This window comes from Emys orbicularis, chromosome 8, assembly GCF_028017835.1.
Source record: "Emys orbicularis isolate rEmyOrb1 chromosome 8, rEmyOrb1.hap1, whole genome shotgun sequence".
NCBI classification, from domain to species: domain Eukaryota; kingdom Metazoa; phylum Chordata; order Testudines; family Emydidae; genus Emys; species Emys orbicularis.
Genome location: NC_088690.1, coordinates 20,003,580 through 20,027,634, shown reverse-complemented (window position 1 = coordinate 20,027,634; position 24,055 = coordinate 20,003,580). Strand labels below are relative to the sequence as shown.

At 46.3% G+C, this 24,055-nt stretch overlaps 1 protein-coding gene and 1 long non-coding RNA gene across 2 annotated transcripts in view; one reads left to right on the top strand and one right to left on the bottom strand.

Moving 5' to 3' along the window:
• Window positions 1–2,675: 2,675 nt before the first annotated feature.
• On the bottom strand, window positions 2,676–5,665 carry LOC135883064 (uncharacterized). Its single transcript, XR_010561601.1, has 2 exons — window positions 5,579–5,665; window positions 2,676–3,639 (listed from the first exon to the last, which is right to left on the bottom strand). It is a non-coding gene; the product is annotated as an uncharacterized LOC135883064 (long non-coding RNA).
• A 2,441-nt stretch (window positions 5,666–8,106) lies between these two features.
• The window catches only part of DNAI4 (dynein axonemal intermediate chain 4), a 29,701-nt gene continuing 13,752 nt past the window's right edge, over window positions 8,107–24,055 (top strand). The window contains exons 1-9 of the mRNA XM_065409235.1: window positions 8,107–8,162; window positions 10,768–10,957; window positions 13,191–13,384; window positions 14,735–14,841; window positions 15,075–15,231; window positions 17,266–17,405; window positions 19,448–19,615; window positions 21,386–21,583; window positions 23,380–23,636. Coding sequence (XP_065265307.1) covers window positions 8,107–8,162; window positions 10,768–10,957; window positions 13,191–13,384; window positions 14,735–14,841; window positions 15,075–15,231; window positions 17,266–17,405; window positions 19,448–19,615; window positions 21,386–21,583; window positions 23,380–23,636 — 1,467 coding nt within the window. The remainder of the gene's footprint in view (window positions 8,163–10,767; window positions 10,958–13,190; window positions 13,385–14,734; window positions 14,842–15,074; window positions 15,232–17,265; window positions 17,406–19,447; window positions 19,616–21,385; window positions 21,584–23,379; window positions 23,637–24,055) is intronic.

Genomic DNA, 24,055 nt, shown 5'->3' with positions numbered 1-24,055 from the left:
ATCACAATTCAAATTTTACCAATACTCTGAGTATAGGATCTGTGCCATAATCTGTTGGGGAGCTCATTAGCACTGTAAGGAATGTTTGCTTTGTGAGCTGGTTCATGCATGTACTATAAATGCCAACTAGGGCTGCAAAGCCTGATTACCCTGATAATACCTCAGCAGAAGTCAGTGATGTTTTCTGTAGACTGACACAAGATTATATTAACCAGTACAAATGGAAGGTTAACAAAGACCTTACGTGAGGTACAACATAACTAATGGGCTTAAAACAGACAAATATAAATTAAATATAACCAAACTAAAAAGTACACTCACATTTTCTATTAATATTATTTCTCTTTATTCTAGATTCCCTATGTCACTTGTATCTGGTCACTGCCATTTTTTTTTTCCAAATAGATTAAGCAGTGGTGCAAATTTAGGCCTCAATCCCACAAACATTTAGACCTAGTCTGCACTACAAATTACATCAACATAAGCTGCCTTGCCTTGACCTACTTGTGTATGTGTCTACATTAAAATTTGACTCCTACCAACGTGAGCGCTTCATTATGCCAACATAGTAACACCACCTGCCTGAGTAGCACTGAGCGATGGTTGATATACTCAGACCAATGCAGAACAAGTGTAGACACTGTGTTACCTATGTCGACTCTAAGCCCTGGTCTACACTACGAGTTTAGGTCGAATTTAGCAGCCTTAGATCGATTTAACCCTGCACCCATCCACATGACGAAGCCATTTTTGTCGACTTAAAGGGCGCTTAAAATTGATTTCTGTACTCCTCCTCGACGAGGGGATTAGTGCTGAAATCGACATTGCTGGGTCAAATTTGGGGTAGTGTGGATGCAATTCGACGGTATTGGCCTCTGGGAGCTATCCCAGAGTGCTCCATTGTGACCGCTCTGGACAGCACTTTCAACTCAGATGCACTGGCCAGGTACACAGGAAAAGCCCCGGGAACTTTTGAATTTCATTTCCTGTTTGGTCAGCGTGGCAAGCTGATCAGCACAGGTGACCGTGCAGATCTCATCAACAGAGGTGACCATGGAGTCCCAGAATCACAAAAGAGCTCCTGCATGGACCGAACGGGAGGTACTGGATCTGATCGCTGTCTGGGGAGATGAATCCATGCTATCCTAACTCTGTTCCAAAAAACGAAATGCCAAAATATTTGAAAAAAATCTCCAAGGGCATGAAGGACAGAGGCTATAACAGGGACCCGCAGCAGTGCTGTGTGAAACTTAAGGAGCTGAGGCAAGCCTACCAAAAAACCAAAGAGGCAAATGGCCGCTCTGGGTCAGACCCCCAGACATGCTGCTTCTATGATGAGCTACATGCAATTCTAGGGAGTGCCCCCACCACTACCCCACCCCTGTTTGTGGACTCCTGCAAGGGGGGAGTCTCACGCAACAGGGATGAGGATTTTGGGGACAAGGATGATGATCATCATCATAGAATATCAGGGTTGGAAGGGACCTCAGGAAGTCATCTAGTCCAACCCCCTGCTCAAAGGAGGACCAATCCCCAGACAGATTTTTGGCCCAGATCCCTAAATGGCCCCCTCAAGGATTGAACTCACAACCCTGGGTTTAGCAGGCCAATGCTCAAACCACTGAGCTATCCCTCCCCCAAATGATGAAGAGGAGGTTGAAGAACGCACACAGCAAGCAAGCAAGCAGAGAAACCGTTCTCCCTGACAGCCAGGAACCGTTTATCACCCTGGAGCAAATACCCTCCCAACCCTCCCAAGGCGGGCTCCCGGACCTTGAATGCGGAGAAGGGACCTCTGGTGAGTGTACCTTTGTAAATATAATACATGGTTTAAAAGCAAGCATGTTTAATGATTAATTTGCCCTGAAGACTTAAAGAAGCCAAAAGACTGTGGCTTACCATGGCTGCCTGCAAGCCGAATTTTGTTGCCCAGCCCTGTGTGTGTGATCTCTCACACCAAACCGGCAGGCCCTCAATATAAGAGGCAAAATGTGACCTTGTACTCTAAAATGTGTCTTTTTAAATACTACTCTCCCTTTTTTTTCCTACCGCAGCTGCAAATGTTTCAACGCTCCCTCTATCACCTCCGTCCCAGAGGCTAGCACAGATAAGAAGGCGAAAAAACCACACTCGCGATGAAATGTTCTCTGAGTTCATGCAGTCCTCCCGCACTGAAAGAGACCAGCAAAATGCATGGAGGCAAACAATGTCAGAGTCCAGGAAAGCACAAAATGAACGCGAGACAGGAGGGACGGCTGGAGCAAGAGGAGAGATGGCGGCAGCATGATGAGAGGAGGCAGGAGGCAATGCTGAGGCTACTGGAGGATCAAACTGGTGTGCTCCGGCGTATGGTTGAGCTGCAGGAAAGGCAGCAGGAGCACAGACCGCCGCTTCAGCCCCTGTGTAACCAACCACCCTCCTCCCCAAGTTTCATAACCTCCTCACCCAGACGCCCAAGAACGCGGGGAGGGGGGCTCCGGGCACCCAACCACTCCACCCCAGAGGACTGCCCAAGCAACAGAAGGCTGGCATTCAATAAGTTGTGAAGTTCAGTGTGCCCTTGTCCTTCCCTCCTCCCCTATCCCACCTGGTGCTTCCCTCCTCCCCCATCCCTCCCGGGCTACCTTGGCAGTTATCCCCCTATTTGTGTGACGAATTAATAAAGAATGCATGAATTTGAAACAACAATGACTTTATTGCCTCTGCAAGCAGTGATCGAAGGGGGGAGAGGAAGGCGGTTGTTTTACAGGGAAGTAGAGTGAACCAAGGGGGCGGGTTTTCATCAAGGAGGAACAAACAGAACTTTGACACCGTAGCCTGGCCAGTCATGAAACTGGTTTTCAAAGCTTCTCTGATGCACAGCGTGCCCTGTTGTGCTCTTCTAACTGCCCTGGTGTCTGGCTGCGCGTAATCAGCGGCCCGGCGATTTGCCTCAACCTACCCCGCCATAAACGTCTCCCCCTTACTCTCACAGATATTGTGGAGCACACAGCAAGCAGTAATAACTATGGGGATATTGGTTTCGCTGAGGTCTGTGCTTGTTTCCTGGACCCAGAGTTGGCATTCCACAGCATGAACCACCATGATGTCCACATTGCCAGGGCCCGTGCTTTGAGAGAAGTCTGTGTCCATGTCCTCATCACTCTCGTCACCGCGCTGCCGTCGCCTCCTCACCTGCTTTTGCAGGTTCTGGATCTGCATATACTGCAGGATAATGCGTGAGGTGTTTACAACAGTGATAACTGCCGCGGTGATCTGAGCGGGCTCCATGCTTGCTGTGGTATGGCATCTGCAGGACAGCAGAATTGCAGCAGAAGCGGTGGATGATGGAATAGATATTTATAGAGAGAGGCAACGAGAATAGATATTTATAGAGAACAACGAGAGGACCTGCGAGGTGGATTCATGAGAGCAGGAGAGCAGAGTTGCAGCGGAAGCGGGAGCCCATGACAGCCAACATGGAGAAATTTGCTATCGATCGAGACAGGAGAGCAGAGTGGCAGCGGAAGTGGTGGTTCGAATGCCAGTTTTTCCGACTTATTGCTCCGTCTGTGGCCAGAGCAGGAGAGCAGAGTGGCAGCGGAAGTGGTCGTTCGATGACGACGGTTAGCAGTCCAATTGCTGAAAGCAATATGGCGCCTGCACGGAAAAAAGGCACGAAACAATTGTCTGCTGTTGTTTTCACGGAAGGAGGGGCGACTGACGACATGTACCCAAAACCACCCGCAACAATGTTTTTGCCCCATCAGACATTGCAAGCTCAACCCAGAATTCCAATGGGCGGCAGAGACTGCGGGAACTGTGGGATAGCTACCCACAGTGCAACGCTCCGGAAGTCGATGCTAGCCACAGTACTGTGGATGCACTCCGCCGACTTAATGCGCTTAGTGGGGGCACACACAATCGACTGTATAAAATCGCTTCCTAAAAAATCGACTTCTATAAATTCGACCTAATTTTGTAGTGTAGACATACCCTAACAGTCCTCCAGCAACTGTCTAACAATGCCTGACACTGACTGCCCTGGTCACAATTGTTAACTCCCCTTCCTGGAAACAGGAAGCCCCCCGGCTTTAAAACCCTGTGAATTTTTGAAATGCCTTTTCCTGATTGTGCATCTTGGTGAGCACACCTCTAGCAGCTCTCCATTATTATGCACAACTGCCCAGCTGACCATGCCGGCTACATGCGTCAGACACGCTCTGGGCTGAAATAGGCAGGAGTCTCGGGAGATATTAGATCTCCTCTGCCTGCGGAGCAGGGCCGGCTCCAGGCACCAGCTTGGCAAGCAGGTGCTTGGGGCGGCCACTCCAGAGAGGGGCGGCATGTCCAGCTACTCGGCGGCAATTCGGTGGACGGTCCCTCACTCCCGCTCGGAGCGAAGGACCTCCCGCCGAATTGCCACAGCAGATCGTGATCGCGGCTTTTTTTTTTTTTTTGGCTGCTTGGGGCGGCCAAAACCCTGGAGCCGGCCCTGCTGCGGAGAGAAGAGACTGTGTAAGCAGTTATGGACCAGCCATAGAAACATGGATATCTATGAGAGATTGTATGGAGAATGCAGGAGAAGGGGTATGACAGGGATCAGCCCAGCGCTGTGTGAAAGCAAAGGAACTACATTAAGCATATCATAAGGCTAGGGAAGCCAATAATTGATCTGGTGCCAAGCTGCACACCTGCCGCTTTCACGAAGAGCTGCGTGCCATACTTGAGGGAGACTCCACACCCTAGCACACCACTATGGATACTTTCGAGTGAACAGCAAGGAGGAGGTGGAGGAAGAAGGAGGAGGAGGATGGGAGACATGCAACCGGGGAGCTGTGCCGCAAGCCAGGACGTGTTTGAGACTCCATCACAGTCTGATCAGTTCCAGCAGCACTCCCTCCCACACCCCGCAGTCCCTCCCGCACCCCGGTCCCCAACCCGCTGCCCCAGCCCTACATTCATGGCCCTGCATGCAATTTCCCCACCCAGATGTGGCCCTCAGGCCAAAAAGTCCCACCCCTGACCTAGAGGCTCTGACCAAGACCAGGACTCCATTGTGGTAGGCACTGTAAGAGATAGCAAGTGACAGTCCCTGCTCCCAAGGAGTTTACCAACCTAAAGACTGGAAAAGTGTTGGAGAAAGGAAATGTTATTAGCCCTATTTACAGATGGGTGCATAGAGCTTAAGTGACATGGGAAATTTGCGACAGCCAGGAATTAAACACAGGTCTAGTGCTTGAACCACAAGAGCATTCTTGACTATACATTGTATCCCGTTATCTAAGTCTCCCCACTAGCTATAACAATCTAAATTAATACCAAACATAGCTAAACAATGTAAGCTTTTTAATTTTGTAAATTTCCAATCTCGCCATGCCTCACATACACACTCACTCTCTCTCTCTGTCAAAGGCACATTGAAATTGCACCAAAATGTTGGGGGGAAACCTGCAACCACGCTGTCCCTAGGTGAGACTTTTTTAGTCTGTGGTTTGGGTTTTGTTTACCTTTTTAGGAAAAAAAATGTGTTACACAATATTTATAGCCTATGATTATTACATTCAGACTCCAATGCCACCAGTTTTTCAATACTCACATTTTAAACGCTTTAAGAAGTTCTGTTACTCTGGTGGACTGTTTAGCCACACAGTTGCATCGTTGCTTTCCTTACAAAGGGAGAGAAGAATACAGACTTGCCCCAAGTCCCCGTTAATTTGAAGGCAGTGTTTAACATCTCTCTTTCAAGGATTTTGGTGTTTCAATGAGAAAAGGGGGTTACAGGGCCCTGAACGGTCAGGATAGGGTTCCTAGCATGCGTTTAGGTTGACTGAGGGCAGACTACAAGACCCTAAGAAAGAACAGGTAGGAGCTCCGAGCCCGGAAGGCTTGTTTGAGGCTCAGGTGTAACGATGGCCCCGGTGTGTGTGGGGTCCAGAGCCTCACTGGTTTGGGGGGGGTGAAGCTCCTCCTAGCCCCTGGTGTGTGTGGGGTCCAGAGCCTCACTGGTTTTGGGCGGGGGGAGAGCTCCTGGCCCCTGGCTCTTGCTGTATGGGGGTCCGGACCCTTAGGTGTTGGCAGGGCCGGTGCAAGGCGGAACTTCCTCCTTGCGCTCCCCCCTCACCCAGCTAACCCCGCCCCCCCCACGGCAGCTAACTCAGCCCCCCCCGGGGAGCCCCCCCCCGCAGTAGCTACCCCCACTCTGCAGCTAACCCCGCCCGGGGAGCCCCTCCCCTGTGGCAGCTAACCCCACCCGGGGAGTCCCCCCCAGCTCACCTCGGCTCCGCCTCCTCCGCTGAGCACGCCAGCGCCGCTCTAATTCTCCTCCCCTCCCAGGCTTGCGGCGCCAATTGGAGGAGACTTAGAGCAGGGGCTGTGTGCTCAGCGGAGGAGGCAGAGTGGAGGTGATCTGGGGCAGGGAGCAGTTCCCCTGTGCGTCCCCCCCCCGTTACTGCGGGCGGCCCTCCCCGCGCCCCCCCGCCCCAGCTCACCTTCACTCCACCTCCTCGCAGGGATGGCATGTTTGTAGAAATTTTGATGGTGCCCAGAACCCGCCCCCGCCCAAACTCCACCCCCCCAAACTCCGCCCCCCACCTGCCCAAGGCTCTGGGAGGGAGTTTGGGTGAGGGAGGAGGTCTGGGGTGCAGGCCCTAGGCAGGGGATTGGGGTGCAGGGTGCAGGCTCTGGGAGGGAGTTTTGGGATGGGAGGGGTGCAGGGGTGAGGGCTGTGGCTGCAGATGAGGGGTTTGGAGTGTGGGAGGGGCTCAGGGCGAGAGTAGGAGTGTGGGGGGAGCGGGTTCTAGCTGGGACTGGGGATAAGGTGTTTGGGGTGCTGGCGGGGCTCGGGCAGAGGGTCAGGGTGTGGGGGGATGAGGGCTCTGGCTGGGACTGGGGATAAGGTGTTTGGGGTGCTGGAGGGGCTCGGGCAGAGGGTTGAGGTGCAGTGGGGGGTTAAAGCTCTGGCTGGGGGTGTGGGCTCTGGGGTGGGACAGAGCTGGGGATGAGTTTGGGATACAGGCAGGCTGCTCTGGGACAGGGGCCAGAGAGGACTCCCCCAAGCCCTTTCCCTGCCAGCAGCAGCAAGCTCTGGGGGAGGAGTCCCCCTTTCCTGCCCCCCCAGCAGCACCCTCATCCTCACCACTGTCACTGCATGTGTCCTAGGGTCCCTCTCAGGTCCTGGAATCTCCCTTGCCTCCCCATGGTGGGGCGCTGCCTGTGCCTCCTCCCCTGCTGTTGCCCCTAACTGTAACGTCACCGGGGGTGATGGATGGGGGTGCCTCCTTGCCCAGCATGGGGCAGGAGCAGTGACTGTGGGCAGGGGGGTCCCCTGTGCTGCTGGAGGGTCCCATTGGAAAATGAAAGGGTCTGAGGGGGAAGGGCAGGCTCAGAGTCAGTCTGCTCTGGCAGTGGAGCAGGGGGGCACTAAGACCCTGTGGCAGCAGTTGTTGCAGGGAAGCAGCATGGAGGAGACAAAGACAGACAGGCTCTGCTCCGGGACAGAGAATTGGGGGGGGGGGGGGAGACCGTGAAAGGCGGGGCCAGGGGACACTCAGGGAAGGCGTGGGGTCGGGGGAACACACGGCCCCAAGTATTGCTGGAGCTGGACCCCTGGCTCTGAATATTGCTGGTGCCCGAGCACCATCTGGATCAGCTTTTGGGTGCCCCCAACCACTAGGCGCTCCGTCCTGGCTCTTGCTGTGCGGGGCTCCGGCCCCTGACCGGTGTTGTGTGTGTGTGTGGGGGAGCTCCTGGCTCTTGCTGTGCGGGGGTCCGGACCCTGACTGGTGTTGGGGGGAGCTCCTGGCCCCCGTTGTGTGGGGCTCCTATCTCTGACTGGTGGTGGTGGGGGGGGGGTTCCTGGCCCCTGTGTGGGGGAGCCGAGAGCCACAGCGGGCCGCCAGTCATGAACAACCTACCTCACTGCAGCGCCTACCCTGTGTTTCCGTCCCTCTCTGCCAGCCAATCAACTGGGCGCACGTTGGACTGCGGTTGCCATGGTTACCATGTAAACACGCTGCCTCTGGGCTCGAGCAGGAGAGCGCAGGGCCGCTGGGACCGGAGCTGTATCGAGAGTCGCCCCCTCCGGGACACGGGCACCGAGCCCCCTCCCTCAGCCCCGCCAGCACCATGTCCTCCTCCACCCAGGCCGGCAAGGGCAAGAGCCATAGCGTCGTGGTCAGCTTGTGAGTGCCCCGCCGCAGGGTCCTGTGTCGGTCACTGGCAACCGGCGCTGGGCAGTGGGCTCAAGAGGACATGGCGGGCAGGCTGGGGGCCTGTCATCTCCACAAGCCCCGGCTGCTCAGACAGCCAGGGCCAGTGCAACCATTTAGGCAAACTAGGCGGCTGCCTAGGGCGCCTGGTGGTTGGGGGCACCTAAAAGCTGATCCACGTGGTGCTCGGACACCAGCAATATTCAGAGCCAGGGGTCCAGCTCCAGCAATACTTGGGGCTGTGTCCCCCACCTGCAGCCCCCCCCCCCCACGCCTTCCCTGAGTGTCCCCTGGCCCCGACTTGCTGCCCCCGCCTTTCACGGTCTCCCCCCCCCCCCCACCTGTCCCGGAGCAGAGCCTGTCTGTCTTTGTCTCCTCCATGCTGCGTCCCTGCAACAACTGCTGCCGCAGGGTCCTAGTGCCCCCCTGCTCCACTGCCAGGGCAGACTGACTCTGAGCCTGCCCTTCCCTCTCAGACCCTTTCATTTTCCAATGGGACCCTCCAGCAGCACAGGGGACCCCCCTGCCCACAGTCACTGCTCCTGTCCCATGCTGGGCAAGGAGGCACCCCCATCCCTCACCCCCGGTGAGGCTACAGTCAGGGGCAACAGCAGGGGAGGAGGCACAGGCAGTGCCCCACCATGGGGCAAGCAAGGGAGATTCCAGGACCTGAGAGGGACCCTAGGAGCACATGCAGTGACAGTGGTGAGGGTGAGGGTGCTGCTGGGGGGGCAGGAAAGGGGGACTCCTCCCCCAGAGCTTGCTGCTGCTGGCAGGGAAAGGGCTGGGGGGAGTCCTCTCTGGCCCCTGTCCCAGAGCAGCCTGCCTGTACCCCAAACTCATCCCCAGCTCTGCCCCACCCCAGAGCCCACACCCCCAGCCAGAGCTTTAACCTCCCACTGCACCCTCAACCCTCTGCCCCAGCCCCTCCAGCACCCCAAACACCTTATCCCCAGTCCCAGCCAGAGCCCTCTCCCCCCACACTCCTACTCTCGCCCTGAGCCCCTCCCACACCCCAAATCCCCCATTCCCAGCCCCAGACAGAGCCCTCACCCCCACACCCCTACTCTCGCCCTGAGCCCCCCCACACTCCAAACCTCTCATCTGCAGCCACACCTCACAGCCCTCACCCCTGCACCCCTCCTATCCCAAAACTCCCTCCCAGAGCCTGCACCCTGCACCCCAATCCCCTGCCCCAGCCTAGGGCCTGCACCCCAGACCTCCTCCCTCAACCAAACTCCCTCCCAGAGCCTTGGGCAGGTGGGGGGGTGGAGTTTGGGCGGGGGCGGGTTCTGGGCACCACCAAAATTTCTACAAACATGCCATCCCTGCGAGGAGGTGGAGTGAAGGTGAGCTGGGGCGGGGGGAGGGCCGCCCGCAGTAACAGGGGGGGACGCACAGGGGAACCGCTCTCCGCCCCAGATCACCTCCACTCTGCCTCCTCCTCTGAGCACACAGCCCCTGCTCTAAGTCTCCTCCAATCGGCGCCGCAAGCCTGGGAGGGGAGGAGAATTAGAGCGGCGCCGGCGTGCTCAGCGGAGGAGGCAGAGCCGAGGTGAGCTGGGGGGGGGGCTCCCCGGGCGGGGTTAGCTGCCGCAGAGAGGGGGTCTCCCCGGGCAGGGTTAGCTGCAGAGGGGGGGTAGCTACTGCGGGGGGGCTCCCCAGTTGGGGGGGGGTGGGCTCCCCGGGTGGGGGGGCTGAGTTAGCTGCCGTGGGGGGGGGGGCGGGGTAAGCTGGGGGAGGGGTGCAAGGTGGAAGTTTTGCCTAGGGCGCAAAACTTCCTTGCACCGGTCCTGCAGACAGCGCTCGAGCTAGTGGTTGTCTCTGCTAATCCTGGCAGACCAGGCTCCATCCCAGTGCTATAAATCTGCACTGAGAATGTGGGGTTTTGTTGGTTACTCATGCATCCGATGAAGTGGGCTGTAGCCCACGAAATCTTATGCTCAAATAAATGTGTTAGTCTCTAAGGTGCCACAAGTACTCCTGTTCTTTTTGCGGATGCAGACTAACACGGCTGCTACTCTGAAACCTTAGTTTACAAGATCTCTCTCCTATCTGATCTATGTGGCACATTTCAAGTGCACCCATCCCTGGAGTACCTAGCTACCAGTAAGCTTTCTTTGCAGTTAGCATCTTCCACACAAGGATCTCAGGGCATTTTAGAGCAATGAATGGACTAAACCTCACAGCTGCCTTGTGAAAGAGGGAACCCTAATTTTACAGATAGAGAAACAAAAGCACAGCTATATGATTCACCAAACTCCAGCAGAAAATCTTTGATAGAGTTGAGAACTGTACCTACGTGGTCTGAATCCAAATCCTACATTTTAATCCAAAGACTGTGCTTCTTGGTCCTTCATTTCCATACCAGTTGCCTTTCACCACACTTAAAGCCCCATAAAGAGACAAGAACTTTAGCATTTCTTCTATTCTGTTATTTTACAGTTAACATTTGCTTCTGTGTTTGTGAAGTTGACATTTTGTAGTAGACATCCACAATTTCACTACAGCTTTATACTGTTCATCTGCTAAATAGTCAATATAAATTTCTTGATCATATTTTGTTTGGTTGAAATAGGACATCAAAGCTGGAGTTAAATATGAAGAGGACATCTATTTCAGGAACTAGCAGCCAAAGACGAATGAGCTATGTTAGTGGTTTCAACCCAAACAGAGTTGGATCACTGAGTCGAAGAAGCATACTGATGGCTTCTGATGGCAAAACCATGGATAAGGGGTCTCTCATAGGGAGTAGGCATACCATTCAGGTAATGAACTTTTCAATACCAAATATTTCTAATTATGTTTAACTGATAATCTTAAAAGTTGTCTGGAAAGAAGCTTGGGTGGATTGCAGAGGGAAAAGAGGGCAGCGTGACAGGGTAACTCTGACTCTGAATGTGACAAGGGTAAGCTTTCTAGGAAAAGGGGAAGCCAGTGCAGATATTCCAGAAAGTGAGAAAACCCGTTGGAAAGGGTGGATGATGATCAGTGTTTAAAAAGTGATCCTCAAAGGAACAAACAAAGTATCTGTGCCCTTTTTGCTTCTTTACAATATACTGAGGAAGGCTGAGATTTCCCCTCTCCTTTATTTTCTAACTTACAGAGTTTCTGCCTTGTCTTCCCTGTTTTTTTCTAGGTGACACTTTGGAGGATTCCTTGGAAGTCCAGAGAACTAGTGTAGGAGATTCCCTTGCTCTTAAGGATCAGAAATGTTTAATCTTTAACAAAAGATCTTTTATCCCAAAAGGACATCAGTCATATATGTTAAATTGATTTAAAAAAAATAGTGATTAAAATGAATTTCTTTTGCAGGTGCACAGGTTTCACTGGTACTTTTGATGTCATAAGGTAGCTAGTTCTCCGTGCCCATGGAGTCTTGGGGAAAAACAGGGTACATGAGACCACCATTTTTGCTTTTGAAAAAACAAGGAGGATTTCCCCCCCTTAATCTTATGCATTCATCCATCATAAAGAAAAAGAGAAATATTTTTTCTGTCACCTCTTATATAGCAAATATTTGCTACATCTAGCATATCTATACTTGCTTGCCTTGATTTGATTATAGGCTGTATACAAACAGCTACATGCTCAAGGAAAGCTTGATTCCAGATCAAATAAATGAAAGATAACTTTTATAAATTCAGCATGTTATATTAATATCCAACTAAGGTTTTGCATGCAAACTGATAAGAATTGTCAATCTAGGCTAAAGCATATTATATACATGCATTTCTCTGTTAGTGCAGGGGTCTTACATGGATCCAATCCATTTCATTAGCTCTGAATGTGACACTAAGGCTGTGCATAGGACACTGTGCATGGGAATGACTTTTACCCTTAGAGAATGTCAGGTTCCAGTTCTGTTAATATGCCATCTTTCACAAACATTTAAGAATTGTTCTCCTAATTAAACAAACAAAAAGCGGAGAAAACGTTCTTTTGAAAAAACATTTCTTTTTTTTTATTTTGTAATAATAATGCTTTGAATTACTATAAGAGCTTTTATCCTGTATTGCCAAGGCACTTTACAAATCGTAATTGCCTCATAGCACTCAACGTGGGGAGGTATTATCTCCTTTTTATAAGTGGGAGACTAAAGTAGGGAGATTTAACTGACTTACAGGGGTACACAATAACTCAAATAGCCAAGGAATACATATATTTATAGAGCAGTGAAATTTACTTTTTCCATTACTGGCTTGTGTTGATTTGAAAAATCAGCCATTTAGAGCAACAGTTTTCTTCTTAAGTTGAAAATAACCTGTGTTTAAATCCATGAGATATGTTGACAGGAGCATTTGTATTTGTTTAGCTGACATAGAGAAGAAATTCCAATATAAAGTATCAAGAAAATTCTGTTTAGAAACCTTACAATCCACTTACAGTATATTTTCTTGCAGAAGAAAGATTTTTTTAGGGGAGGGACTAATAAAATTTAATAAAATTGCATAATAATTTCATAATATTAGCACTGTGAACCAGCTAGCCTCTGATTTATACCAGATTTTGCCAGAATTTAGGTCTGCTAGATTTGTTACTATAAAGCAGCACAGCCTGAAAAGTCAGCAGTGGTGATCAGGGTGAAAGTGTGCCTCAAGTAGCTGGTGTCTGTAGTTTCTCAGCATATTCCTGAAACAGCCTCCACTGGCAGAGTTCCTAAGAAGCTCTTGGCAGAAACTAAAGATGTCCTCTCATAGTTGAACCCCTTGAGGGAGAGCGGCAGTACAAACAACATCTACCCTCTCAATGTATGCTGGCACAGAGAGGTTTCATTGCTCCTCCCTATGTTAACTACTAGGGTGAATGTTCCTGTACCTTCTAATACTAATAAAGTTAACTGTTGCATAGCTGCATTTGTAGCTCAAACGTTTGTCTTTTTCACCAACAGAAGTTGTTCCAATAAGAGATATTACCTCACCCACCTTGCATAGCTACATATCATTTTCATTTGTTTAGAGAACACAAGATAATTTTTATTATTGTTATTTAAATATTCAGGTATTTGATGAGCAAGGGAAGGATGTAACACCTCGGCCACTCTATCATCCAGAACCAAGTGCTTCGCTACACAGACAAAGCAAAATCTTATCAACGCAGGATTTCTCTGGGGCCACTGGATCTGATTTTCTGTCTTCCTTATCCATGCATCAGACATCTGGAGTTAATGCTAGTTTAGTAGGTCCATTCTCAAGGTAGGTTGTTGCATTCCTTGGGTCAAATCCTGGCCCATGCTATACAGGATTCCAGAATGGCCATGTATGTAAGCTTCAGAAGTGCTAGTACCAGGAATAATGGGAGCCCTGGGTTCCAGTCCCTGCTCAAATTATTTTAAGGCCCCTCCAATCTCCTTGGCATTTCCTGTCAGCTAGCTTAGGTGGATCCCTGCTCAGCATGCCGGCTTTTGTGGATCCCAGTCTTAGGCACCTAACTCTCCCTATGTATTGTATAGGGAGCCTATGTGCTTAATTCAGGGCTGTGGATTCCACTAAGCGGAAAGGGACCTAAAGTTAGGTGTTGCAACACTGAGGCTCAGTCCAGTCCGCTTTGTGTATCTAGCCCTCAGTTGCCATTGCAGTACGGCGTAAACTTAAGGGTTTGCATTTTAAATTTTGGGAATAATAACCAATATAATGGAATCTATCTATAATTTGTCAGTCACACCTTCCTTAGCCTATTTTCCTACGCTGCATTATATTCTTATATATTTTTAGACACACACCTTTTGAGGAAAAGGAAGTATACTAAGAAAACTGTTATACACAAGTATGTTTTAAAAAAACCTTCATCACAACCACTCCCTACACATAGATTATCACTGTTAAGGCAAAATGAAAAAACACAATGAGACAATTAAGTGTATATGATTTTCAAGATGTTTTCTTATATATTTCAAAGAAATTTCAAAGGATTGATAGTGAAAAGTGCTGAAGACTCTCACCTGACAGTCGTGGGCTCATAGCATCACACAGCAACATCGCTCGCCCTTACGGCTAGTAAAAAGTGGGAGGGCATAGCCCTCCCCTTTTTAAAAGTGTGGGGGGGCATGGCTCCCTGGCCCCCTCCTGTTCCGGCATTCCTGCTCCACACTTCCCAGCCAGCCTTGCTGCTCTAACAGCACCACTGGCTGTGTGGCCTGGAGATTGGATGAGGCTGGGGTTCAAGAGGTCAGGGATCTAGTCCTGGTGTCACCGTAGGTAAGTCCCTTGGCTTCTCTGAGTTTCAGCATCCCCAGCTGTGAAATGGCAATAACCACCATGCTTTGAGATCACTGCCTGACGCATGCTGTGGTGAATGGATCCCAGATCTTATTAAATTCTTCCCCATCATCTTTTCAGTACCATAGGATACTCTCTCAGATGAAGTCTTAATTTATTAACTCTTTTAAACAAATTCATTATTTTCCTTCCAGTGTCTTTCTAGGATTTCTCTTGTGACACAAGCATTTGCTGTATGCACAATCACTATGTAATTCATTATTTTTGTATTATTTTGAATATTGCCATTTCTGGACTTTATTTCTTTATATTTCTTTGTTATTAAAGGACATATGGAAGCAGCAGTATTTCTAAATCAACATCTACAACTGAGTCTATGGCAGATGAAATAGTAGAGCCTGGTTCTAGACGAGACACAGCTATTAGCTTATCTGGTAAAGAAAATGTGCTGTTGTAATTACAGAGATTCATACTGTTGGCTTTGAAGCATGATTCTGGGAGACACTGAAGTCGGTAGAAGTTGAGGGGTGCTGAGCACCCCTCGAGGAGCTCAGTGCCCCACAGTATGTGACTCCAAGTCAACACTATTATTTTTTACAGTTAAGTTTTCCTCTTTTGATCTTAGAACAGAAAAATATTTTCATTTTCACATTATATAATTTGACAGATGTACAGGTGAGGCGAGATGAGATAAAAGAACAACTGACAAAAGAAGACATTGATAAGAGAGTGGATATTTACCTCACGGAGACAGAAACTATCTGGTTATTGGACATGCCAACTGTCATGATGTCTGTAGAATCTGAAGATGCTGAAAAAGTGCAGTATGTATATTTACAATTTCACACACACTTCGGTATCCCGAGCCACAATATGCTCAATGCCCTCAATTTCCATTGACTTCAGAGAGTTGAAAGGGCTCATGAACATACAGGATCAAGGTCTTTACTACCTATATTTCACAAGATGACTTTTGTCTAAATGCCATACTGTACTCGCTTCCATCTCTAAACATGACACGCTAGTCTCCTTTATGCTGTCTTGCTGATTGAATTTAGACCTTTCACCTACTGGGGCAGATAAAGCAGTTAGTGAAAAGCAGGGGTGGGTAGTATCCTAGTGACAACAAAACCCATTACTAAAATGAATGTTTTATTTTAAAAAATCATTTCCCTTTACCCAAGTAAAAAGGCTTTCAAAAACAAATGTCAATCTTTAATTATTTACCATCAGTTGGAGCCCCATTATCATGCTAGGAGGAAGAACAGGAGCAGTTTTTATTGCTTAAAATGCATTTATTATGTAGCAGTGCTATGTAAACATAGGAAAATCAGACTTTTAATCCAAACATTAAAGAGACACACTCAGATAAACATTATATGGTATTAGTAACACAGGAAAGGATGTTTGTTTTCTTAAAAAACAAACCAACCAACAACCTGTAGAAAGGATTTAGAGCCTCATTCTGCAAATGCTTGCATTTAAGGCAGTTATTCACTGTAGTAAATGCTGTGCTTGGTAGTATGTTTGTGGGAGGATCAGATTCTAGATGGCTAGAGAGCCTACAGGAGTTAGGTTTTGATACAGAAAAACTGTTCTGGGATTTCTGGTTTATTTACAGCAGTTCAGGTTTACTAAAAAACAACACTATCCCCTTCCACCCCCCCCCCCCCAAGTTTGGCAAAAGACTCTGGATGTATGCTTTCCATGTAGCTTTTCAGTCAGTAATTCCTAAACAAATGTATAAACCAACAAACTAGAGAATCTTTATGTTTCCCTGAGGCTGCTGTCTCTTTCTACTACTAAAGTAACCCAACCCCTTTTTAAAGTGTAGAGCCTAAATAGGCTCCGCTGCACCTAATTAATTCCCACTTTGGCATTTTAGGCTAAATTCACAAAGGTACGTAGGTGCCTAAACCCCAGACTTAGGTGCCTAAATTTGGGGGTTTACAAACACCAGCCGTTCCCTGTAGGTGCCTAAACAAACTTGGCACCTAAATTTTCAGAATAAACATTTCCTCTGCCTAAATGTCTGCCTCTGGGTATGTGCACTGCTGCCTCAGTGTAGGTGTCCAGGTGCTTATCTCCCACCTAAGCCCCAGAGTGATTCACCAAACCAGGGAAGATAGGCTTACCTGTATTGCCTGTGAGGCCCTACCTGGTAGGCATGCTCAGAGACTGCCTGCTAGATTGGGTCCCATTCAAAATCTGGCCAAAGGAGAAGCAGGTGGTGATAGTGCTACCCATCATACATGTTTTAGCAACCCAATAATTAGAGCACTCACCTCTGATGTGGGAGACCTGGGTTCAACTCCCTCTCTGCCTGATGGGGGAGAAAGAATTTGAAGAGGGATCTCCCACTCCTCAGGGGGAAGGTGACCAAACTGTTGGTAGATTCAGGCTTAGTATAATCCACTTCTGCTTTTTGAGTATTAAAACTGAAAGAACTAAAAAAAGACATTTCCTCTTCACTATTTCTGCAGTTATTAGAGACTAGACAATATAGATTAATCACTTTCACTTTTGTATTTAGGCAGCATCTAGTTAGTTTCACTCTGTAGTAGAGATGGGCCAGAGCTACAAATTTCAGAACTGTATCTGAATTTCCCCAAAGTTCAAGGATGTTTGGATCTGGTGTTTTGGCTCAGGCCCATCTCTATAATACTTTTCTGATCTAAACAGTGTGGCAAAGTTGGGGTAGCAACCACTGCAAGGGAATATTTGGAGCCAAATAAAACCTTTTTAATTGAAAGAGACAGAAGCAGTAGACTTTAGTTGAAAACACCATGTCCTGTGCAATGTGTAGTTTTAATATGGATAGATTTGGTTTTTTTTAACATGTATGTAATTTTTCAAAGGGAACGGAACAAGGATTATATTGAGCTTTGTAAAAATAGAGTTGGTAATGATCGCTTTGTGGAAAGGATGATGCAAACGCTTAATGGAGCACCAAAGAATAAAGAAGTGCAATGTGAGAAAATCCTCATGGAGGATAAAGGTAAATTATCATTCAAAAAAGTGATAAATATAGCAAATGTTGCTTAAGAGCCCTTTCCCATTAAACATTTTGTACATTTGCTAATTGTTATTATTGTGACTTATTAGTGATGAAACTTAGATTATTCATTACTTATGAAACATATTCAGGAGAACACTAAAATTAAAGAAAGACCATGTGACTTGGTCGACGCTACTTTTGAGCAGGTGTATAAGCAGGCTAACGAAGAGTTCAGGAAGTAGACCTGGGTGGGAGATGGTTTTCCTGTCCTGCCAAAATTTTTGTGATTTCAATAATTTTTCCTGCCCCAAATTGGGATGAAAATTTAAAGTCTCACATTTTTGCAGTCTGAAAATCTGAAAATAAAATTTGGTTTGGGTCCATCAAAATGTTTTGAAGGGTTGTTTCAAACTGGAAAACTGAAATTTTTTGTTTAGAAAATTTCAAAGTGGAATGTTTTGACACTTCCTAAACCTCACAAATATTCTTTGCAATGAGAAATTTCTCAATTTCTCTCTCCTGCAGAAAGTTTCAGTTCAGTCAAATAAGCATTTTTTCCATAAAAATGTTTTGTCAAAAAATTCCTGAGCAGCTCTATCAGGGAGTCCTTTCCCTGCTTATACACCCATGCAGCAGCCAGCCAGAACGTTAGTGTTTGCATTTCTTGAGCATAAGATGAAGGTATGGTAGAGTGGCCTGAAGTAGTCTGCATCCCAACAGAGATGTGGCAGCAGGAGATGGGATAGCAGCATCAGCAGGGCCCCTGCCTCACTTCTACACCTCCTACTCCTAGCATTTAGAAACTGGTCCAGGGAGCAGCACTTTCATCCATTGAAAGGATATAGTAGTTGCTCCTGCTAAGAGCTCTCCCCCTTTGTATTCTGTCCGTCTCAGCACCACAGAGGCAGAGTACTTCTGGCAAGGCAAAACTATCCAAAACTCAAACTAAACATCTTTTTGAGATTTGAAAATGCTGTTCCTTTTTTGTCCTTAACTTTTCCAGTGGCTCTGGTTTCAGCTCTAGGCGAAGATAGCACAGTATGGTAGCATGGAGAAGCTCTTTCACAGGATTTCAAATCTCAGTCAAACCAGGAAGTCCTGGCAAACATAGGAGAAGACTGTCTTACAAGACTTCTGCCTCAGTTTTCTAGACAAATTTGGACAAGTATGCAGGCTTTTAGATGTTTATCCAAATTTCATCACCCACTTATGGCATTTTCTTTATGAAGAAGGCAAAAGAATGGCTGTGGGGAATGGTGCTCTAAATCTTATTTCTTTGATTTATTTAATGTATATAAACTACATGTAAAAGGATAGTATTGTAGAAAAAGTAGAGAGGACATATAGATGTTCACATATATGTGTATAGATTAGATACAGAAATGAACTAGCAGTATATTCTCCACATTATATGCATCTGTAATTCTGATTATTCTACATTCCAGTAGTTGATGTTTTGTAAAGTTGAATACATAAAGACTTATGGGTATATAAATGCTAAGTATTATTAAAGTTTTTTAATAGGAGATGGACACACACACTGATGGGAGACCCTACACACAGTCGACGTTAGTACACCCATGACAGCCCCACAGTTGCTGTTGTTGCAAACTTGTCTGACACTGTTTCTGTACCATTTTACCGAAGAGATTTGGCATCTCCTATAAAAAGTCTAATATTTCCCTGCATTTTAGTGCTTTACAGTAAATGTTTAGAAGCACAATACAGTAGAACCTCAGTTATGAGCACCTCAGGAATGGAGGTTGTTCGTAACTCTGAATAAAACGTTATGGTTGTTCTTTCAAAAGTTTACAGCTGAACACTGACTTAATACAGCTTTGAAACTTTACTATGCAGAAGAAAAGTGCTGCTTTCCCTTTATTTTTTAGTAGTTTACGTTTAACACAGTACTGTACTGTATTTGCTTTTTTTTTTGGTCTCTGCTGCTGCCTGACTGCGTATTTCCGGTTCCAAATGAGGTGTGTGGTTGACTCGTCAGTTCATAACTTACTGTGCTATGGTATTGTGTAATTCATTTTTAGGGATAATGGCCACTTCTTGGGACTTGTATGATTCCTTTAATGCCTTGGAAACAACGCTTACATCTTCAGTAACGGAAAGAAGTAGCAGACCAACAAGTGTGAGTAGCAGTAAATCTAATGTGACCAAAGACCGTGAACGAACCATGTCTACGACTTCTACAGATAGAGGTAATTTTTCTTTCTAGGTTTAAATTTCTACAGTGTTTTTCTCCTTATAAAGTTGTGATTATCTGTATTTTTATAAAAATTATACTGAGAACATGTTCAAACTGCACAATTTAGCATTCAAAGTTAAAGTAAAAAAATAACAGGGTTAAGGTGGCATGCAGAACCTTAACTCTGTCCCCTTTTGTGTAAGAACTATGATAATGTTTTATTACATCGTCACTACCACACCTAAAAAAATACAATATTATATTACACGTTTCTCTGCAACCTTAGCTACGCATTGTAGAATCATATACTTCAGGATGGTACACATGGGTATGGGCAAACAGGGTCACATACTATTTCTCAGACAATACTGTACAATTTTTATAATCCTCAGCAATTATTGACCATAAATTCCTATGCTCACTTTTACCAGATATAAAGGCTATAATGTATATTACAAGAAATAGGCTGCAGTCTTGCAGTTCATCCAGGTCCTCAGTTAACAAAACAAACCCAACCAGATTGGACAGCATTTGTCCTTCCCTTGAGTCTTGGACATCCATCAAAGCCTTCTAATCGTTTTTTTCCCCAGCTGAGACCCAGATAGGACTCTCTTAGAAGCCTGTCATGGCTGTTCCTTTAATCAACCAGAGATGTTGCTTGCTACTGAATGATGTGAAACACTTTTCTCTGTGGGGTATGCTCAGTATGCTGCCTCCAAAGCACTCTTAACCCATCCCCCTCATGGCCTGGTGCGGCTTTACAGGCTGAATCATAAGACTGTCACCTTATTTAAAGGGACACTTGTCAGAATAAAAACAATAGCTGTCAAATCAAATTTCCTTTATTAGAGTTTTAATATTACCTTCGAATATTAAAACTGGAAAACAAACTAAAAAAAATCATGGTACTTTCCACCATGTATGCAGTTTACTTTTTGCTCATCACTCAGCATGGACAATGGAAATGGATAGTCACCTTTACTTGTATTTATGGTTATATTCTAATTGGTTTTATGTCCTGGGCCTCATGTTGCAATGTTTGAGTTTAAATTTAAGTTTAAACAAAAACAAAAAAACAGTTTCTTTTTAAAACATGGGGGAAAAAATCTTAAAGTTAGTTTGTTTTTCTCTTTTAAACAAAAATGCCACCCATGCACATCAATGGGTGTGGGGAACTCATGGGGTCAGCGGTGAAAGGGGGATGGTCCCAGTAGCAAGAGAGGGAGACACTTGCCAAGAGATAATAGGTAGTTCCTTCCCCTTGGGAATCTCTAGCACGCATTGGCCAGAGGGGGAGAGAGGGGCTGATTGGCCAGCATTCCCCAGCTCCCAGAATTTAGCCGGTGCAGGGACCATGTGGAGCCTCTTTTGGCTCCATTCCAGCAGCCCACCCTACCCACCCAAACGAGGAATGGGAACCTAGCCTGATAGAGGCTGCTGGTCTATCCCATCACCTGTTTAACTTGTATATCCTAAATGAAAACTAAGTTCTGCCCTTTAGATACGTGCACATGGGTCCCATTATCTGGGATGCACACAGACACTAGGGCAGAATTTAGCCCTAAGAGATTGTAGTGTAGACACTTTGTATTACATGGCTACTTGATAGAGTTTTGGAAATACAAAGAAAACAAAACTAAAGAACTAAAAAAAAGCTAATAGTGGAGATATTTATTGATGACAAGATTTTCTGGGGGGGGTTTTCTTCTGACTTTTGCCTGTGAAATATATTGGATTATCCAGCTAAACCTGCCTTTTTCAATATTATCTGTTGGTTTTCCAGAGAGCATAACCTCAAGTTCTATAATCGATTTGGAAAGTGTTATTCTTGCCAGAATCCACGAAGAAGAGGAAGACCATTTTGAAGCGATATTAAAATCAGAAAAATTTCAGCAGGATTTATTTTTTATGGAAAGGGTTCTAATGGAGAATGTTTTTCAGCCCAAACTTGCAGCTTATCGGCAACTTCCTGTTCTTATAGGTATACTTCTCATCAGATATGTCATTCTCAATATGAAGGAGCCTATTTTGCATGCTAACAAATATACCAAGTAAAGTTGCCCCTACTCTGAAGTCTTGACAGAGGAACCAATTCTGTTAAATAAAGACAAAGGTTGGGGAAAGATTTGCAAAACCCAAACTGGGGTTGTTCAGTACTATGCTCCATCTTACCAACCCCCCCAAAAATATACACAGAGCTTTGTGGAAGGTTTGGATAAATGGTTCTTGAGCTGGCTCATCTCCACTATTAACAGCAGTAAACTGAGACTGGTTTCCACAGTATTTATCAAACTAGTTTTTACACTGTATCTTGAGCTTCCAGAAACAATATGGCTTCATGGACAGAGCACTGGGCTGGGACTCAAAAGACCTGGGATCTATTCCTAGCTCTGCCACTAGCCTGCTGGGTGACTGCAGGCCAATCATTTCCCCACCCTGTGCCTTGGCTTATCCCCATTTGATAGATGGGAACAATGATACTGACCTCCTCTGTAAAGCACTTTGAGGTCTACTACTGAAAAGTGCTAGATATGATTGGTTAGTATGTTTTCTTGGTATTACAGCTCTTCACTAGAACACACAGTCTTTCAGCTCAGCTCAGATTAAAATTCAGGCCAGACTGGCAGTAAAAGTTTAATCATCTGATGGCTGTTCAGTGCCTATGCAAAATGAGAAGGTGGATTCACTGCAGATCATAAGTGGCACTTATTGGACTATTGTTGGCAATCTTCAATAAAGAAGCCAAGAACTGACGGGGGAGAGACTGAACTACCATCTTACCCCTTAGGGGAGGTCCAGTTAAAATAGGGATTAAAAACATATGAAGTGAGGCCTGTTATACCTGTTCACCAGACAGAGGGCTTCAAGTTTCCCAAGCTGTCAATCCAACACTGACCACAAGCAATAAATTCAATTTTTTAGGTAGGAGAGGGGGGAAACCCACCACCACACACACCCTGCATTTTAAAGGGCCCAGAAGAGCTTGCAGACTTAGCTTTTGCCCCTCTTATCCCCACATCAAAAATTTCAAATCTTGCATCCTCTAATAGCATAAATTCCAGAGTGGTATTTGCTCTTGTTTGATGTTTTAAAAATCAGGGAAGTAGATAAGGGAAAGATTTTCAAAATCTCAGATGGGAGTTAGGTGCCAGTTCCTATTTGAAAGTCTACAGTAGATCCATATTACTTCACAAGAATGACCTGCCAGCCCTTCCAGATTTGCAAATTTTGTTAATTGGCAACTAAGCAGAAAAAAAAAACCACCCCTAACAAATGAAATATAAGTATACTTTGCACATTTATATTGACAAATGCAATTTTACTGTAATTATAACATTTCATAGTAACCATTAAATGTGCTATGGTGACAATTTTCAAACCTGGATCCATAAAATTTGGCATCAATGTTGAAAAATTTACAACTTAGATTAACCAGTAAATAGGAGGAAACTTTCCTTGGGGGGAGGGTAGGTTAACCTATAACTACCTCCTGCAGGGTTCTTGAACCCTCCTATGAAACATCCAGTACTGGACACAGTTGGTGATGGGACATTGGACTATCTGGATCGCTAGTCTGATCCAGAATGCTAGTTTCTATGATCCTACAAAAATGTTGGCCAAATTTTGAAAAATTAGTTCTCTGAATCTTCATTACAGTGCTCTGCTATGAAATCTTTGCTGAGAAGTGGGATGAGATCACTGTGTTTCTGGTCAGAATTAGCAGGATTGCAGATTAGTGGAGTACTACTACGATTCTATTGTATTTGTTGCATTTAGAACCAGTTCTTACATCTGATGCTGGCAAAGAGGAAGGAGAAACAGAGGAAGCAGAAGAGGAGGAGGAGGAAGGGGGTGAGGAAGAGGAAGAGGAGGAAGAGCAAAAGGAAACAGTAGTTAGTTCATCAATTTTGTTAGATCTAAGTGAAGCACCAGAAGAAATCTTACCGCCCAGTCTGGAACGACTGTGGTCCTATACATGTGAGTGGACTAATGGCCACAATGTGAGCAGTATGGCTTGGAACAAGTTAAACCCAGTGAGTTACCAAATTTATTCTTCTAACCTTTTTTCTAGAATTGGATGGGTAATTGTCAAGGTAAAATACTAGCTCGGGAGTAGGGTTTCAGATGCTGGGTAGATGTGTGACAGGGAGGGATTCATCCCTGAGGTCAGACAGGTGGTGGTTGCTTCCTGCAGTCTGTATCTTCCTCTGCCATATGCTGACTTAGCCGCATTGATCCACTCTTTCATGATCTTCAGGATAGATAATTGCATCTCACCATTCCTAAGAATGAGCAAATCTACCTTGGAGATCTTCAGTTGGTTCAGTATGCAGCAGCTTACCTTCTCAGCAGCACTGGTCTCAAAGGGCGCTTAACCAGGATGTTCAGATAACTACACTGGTTATAGAATTTTGGGTCAAATTAAAAATCTCTGTACTAATCTTTAAGACCA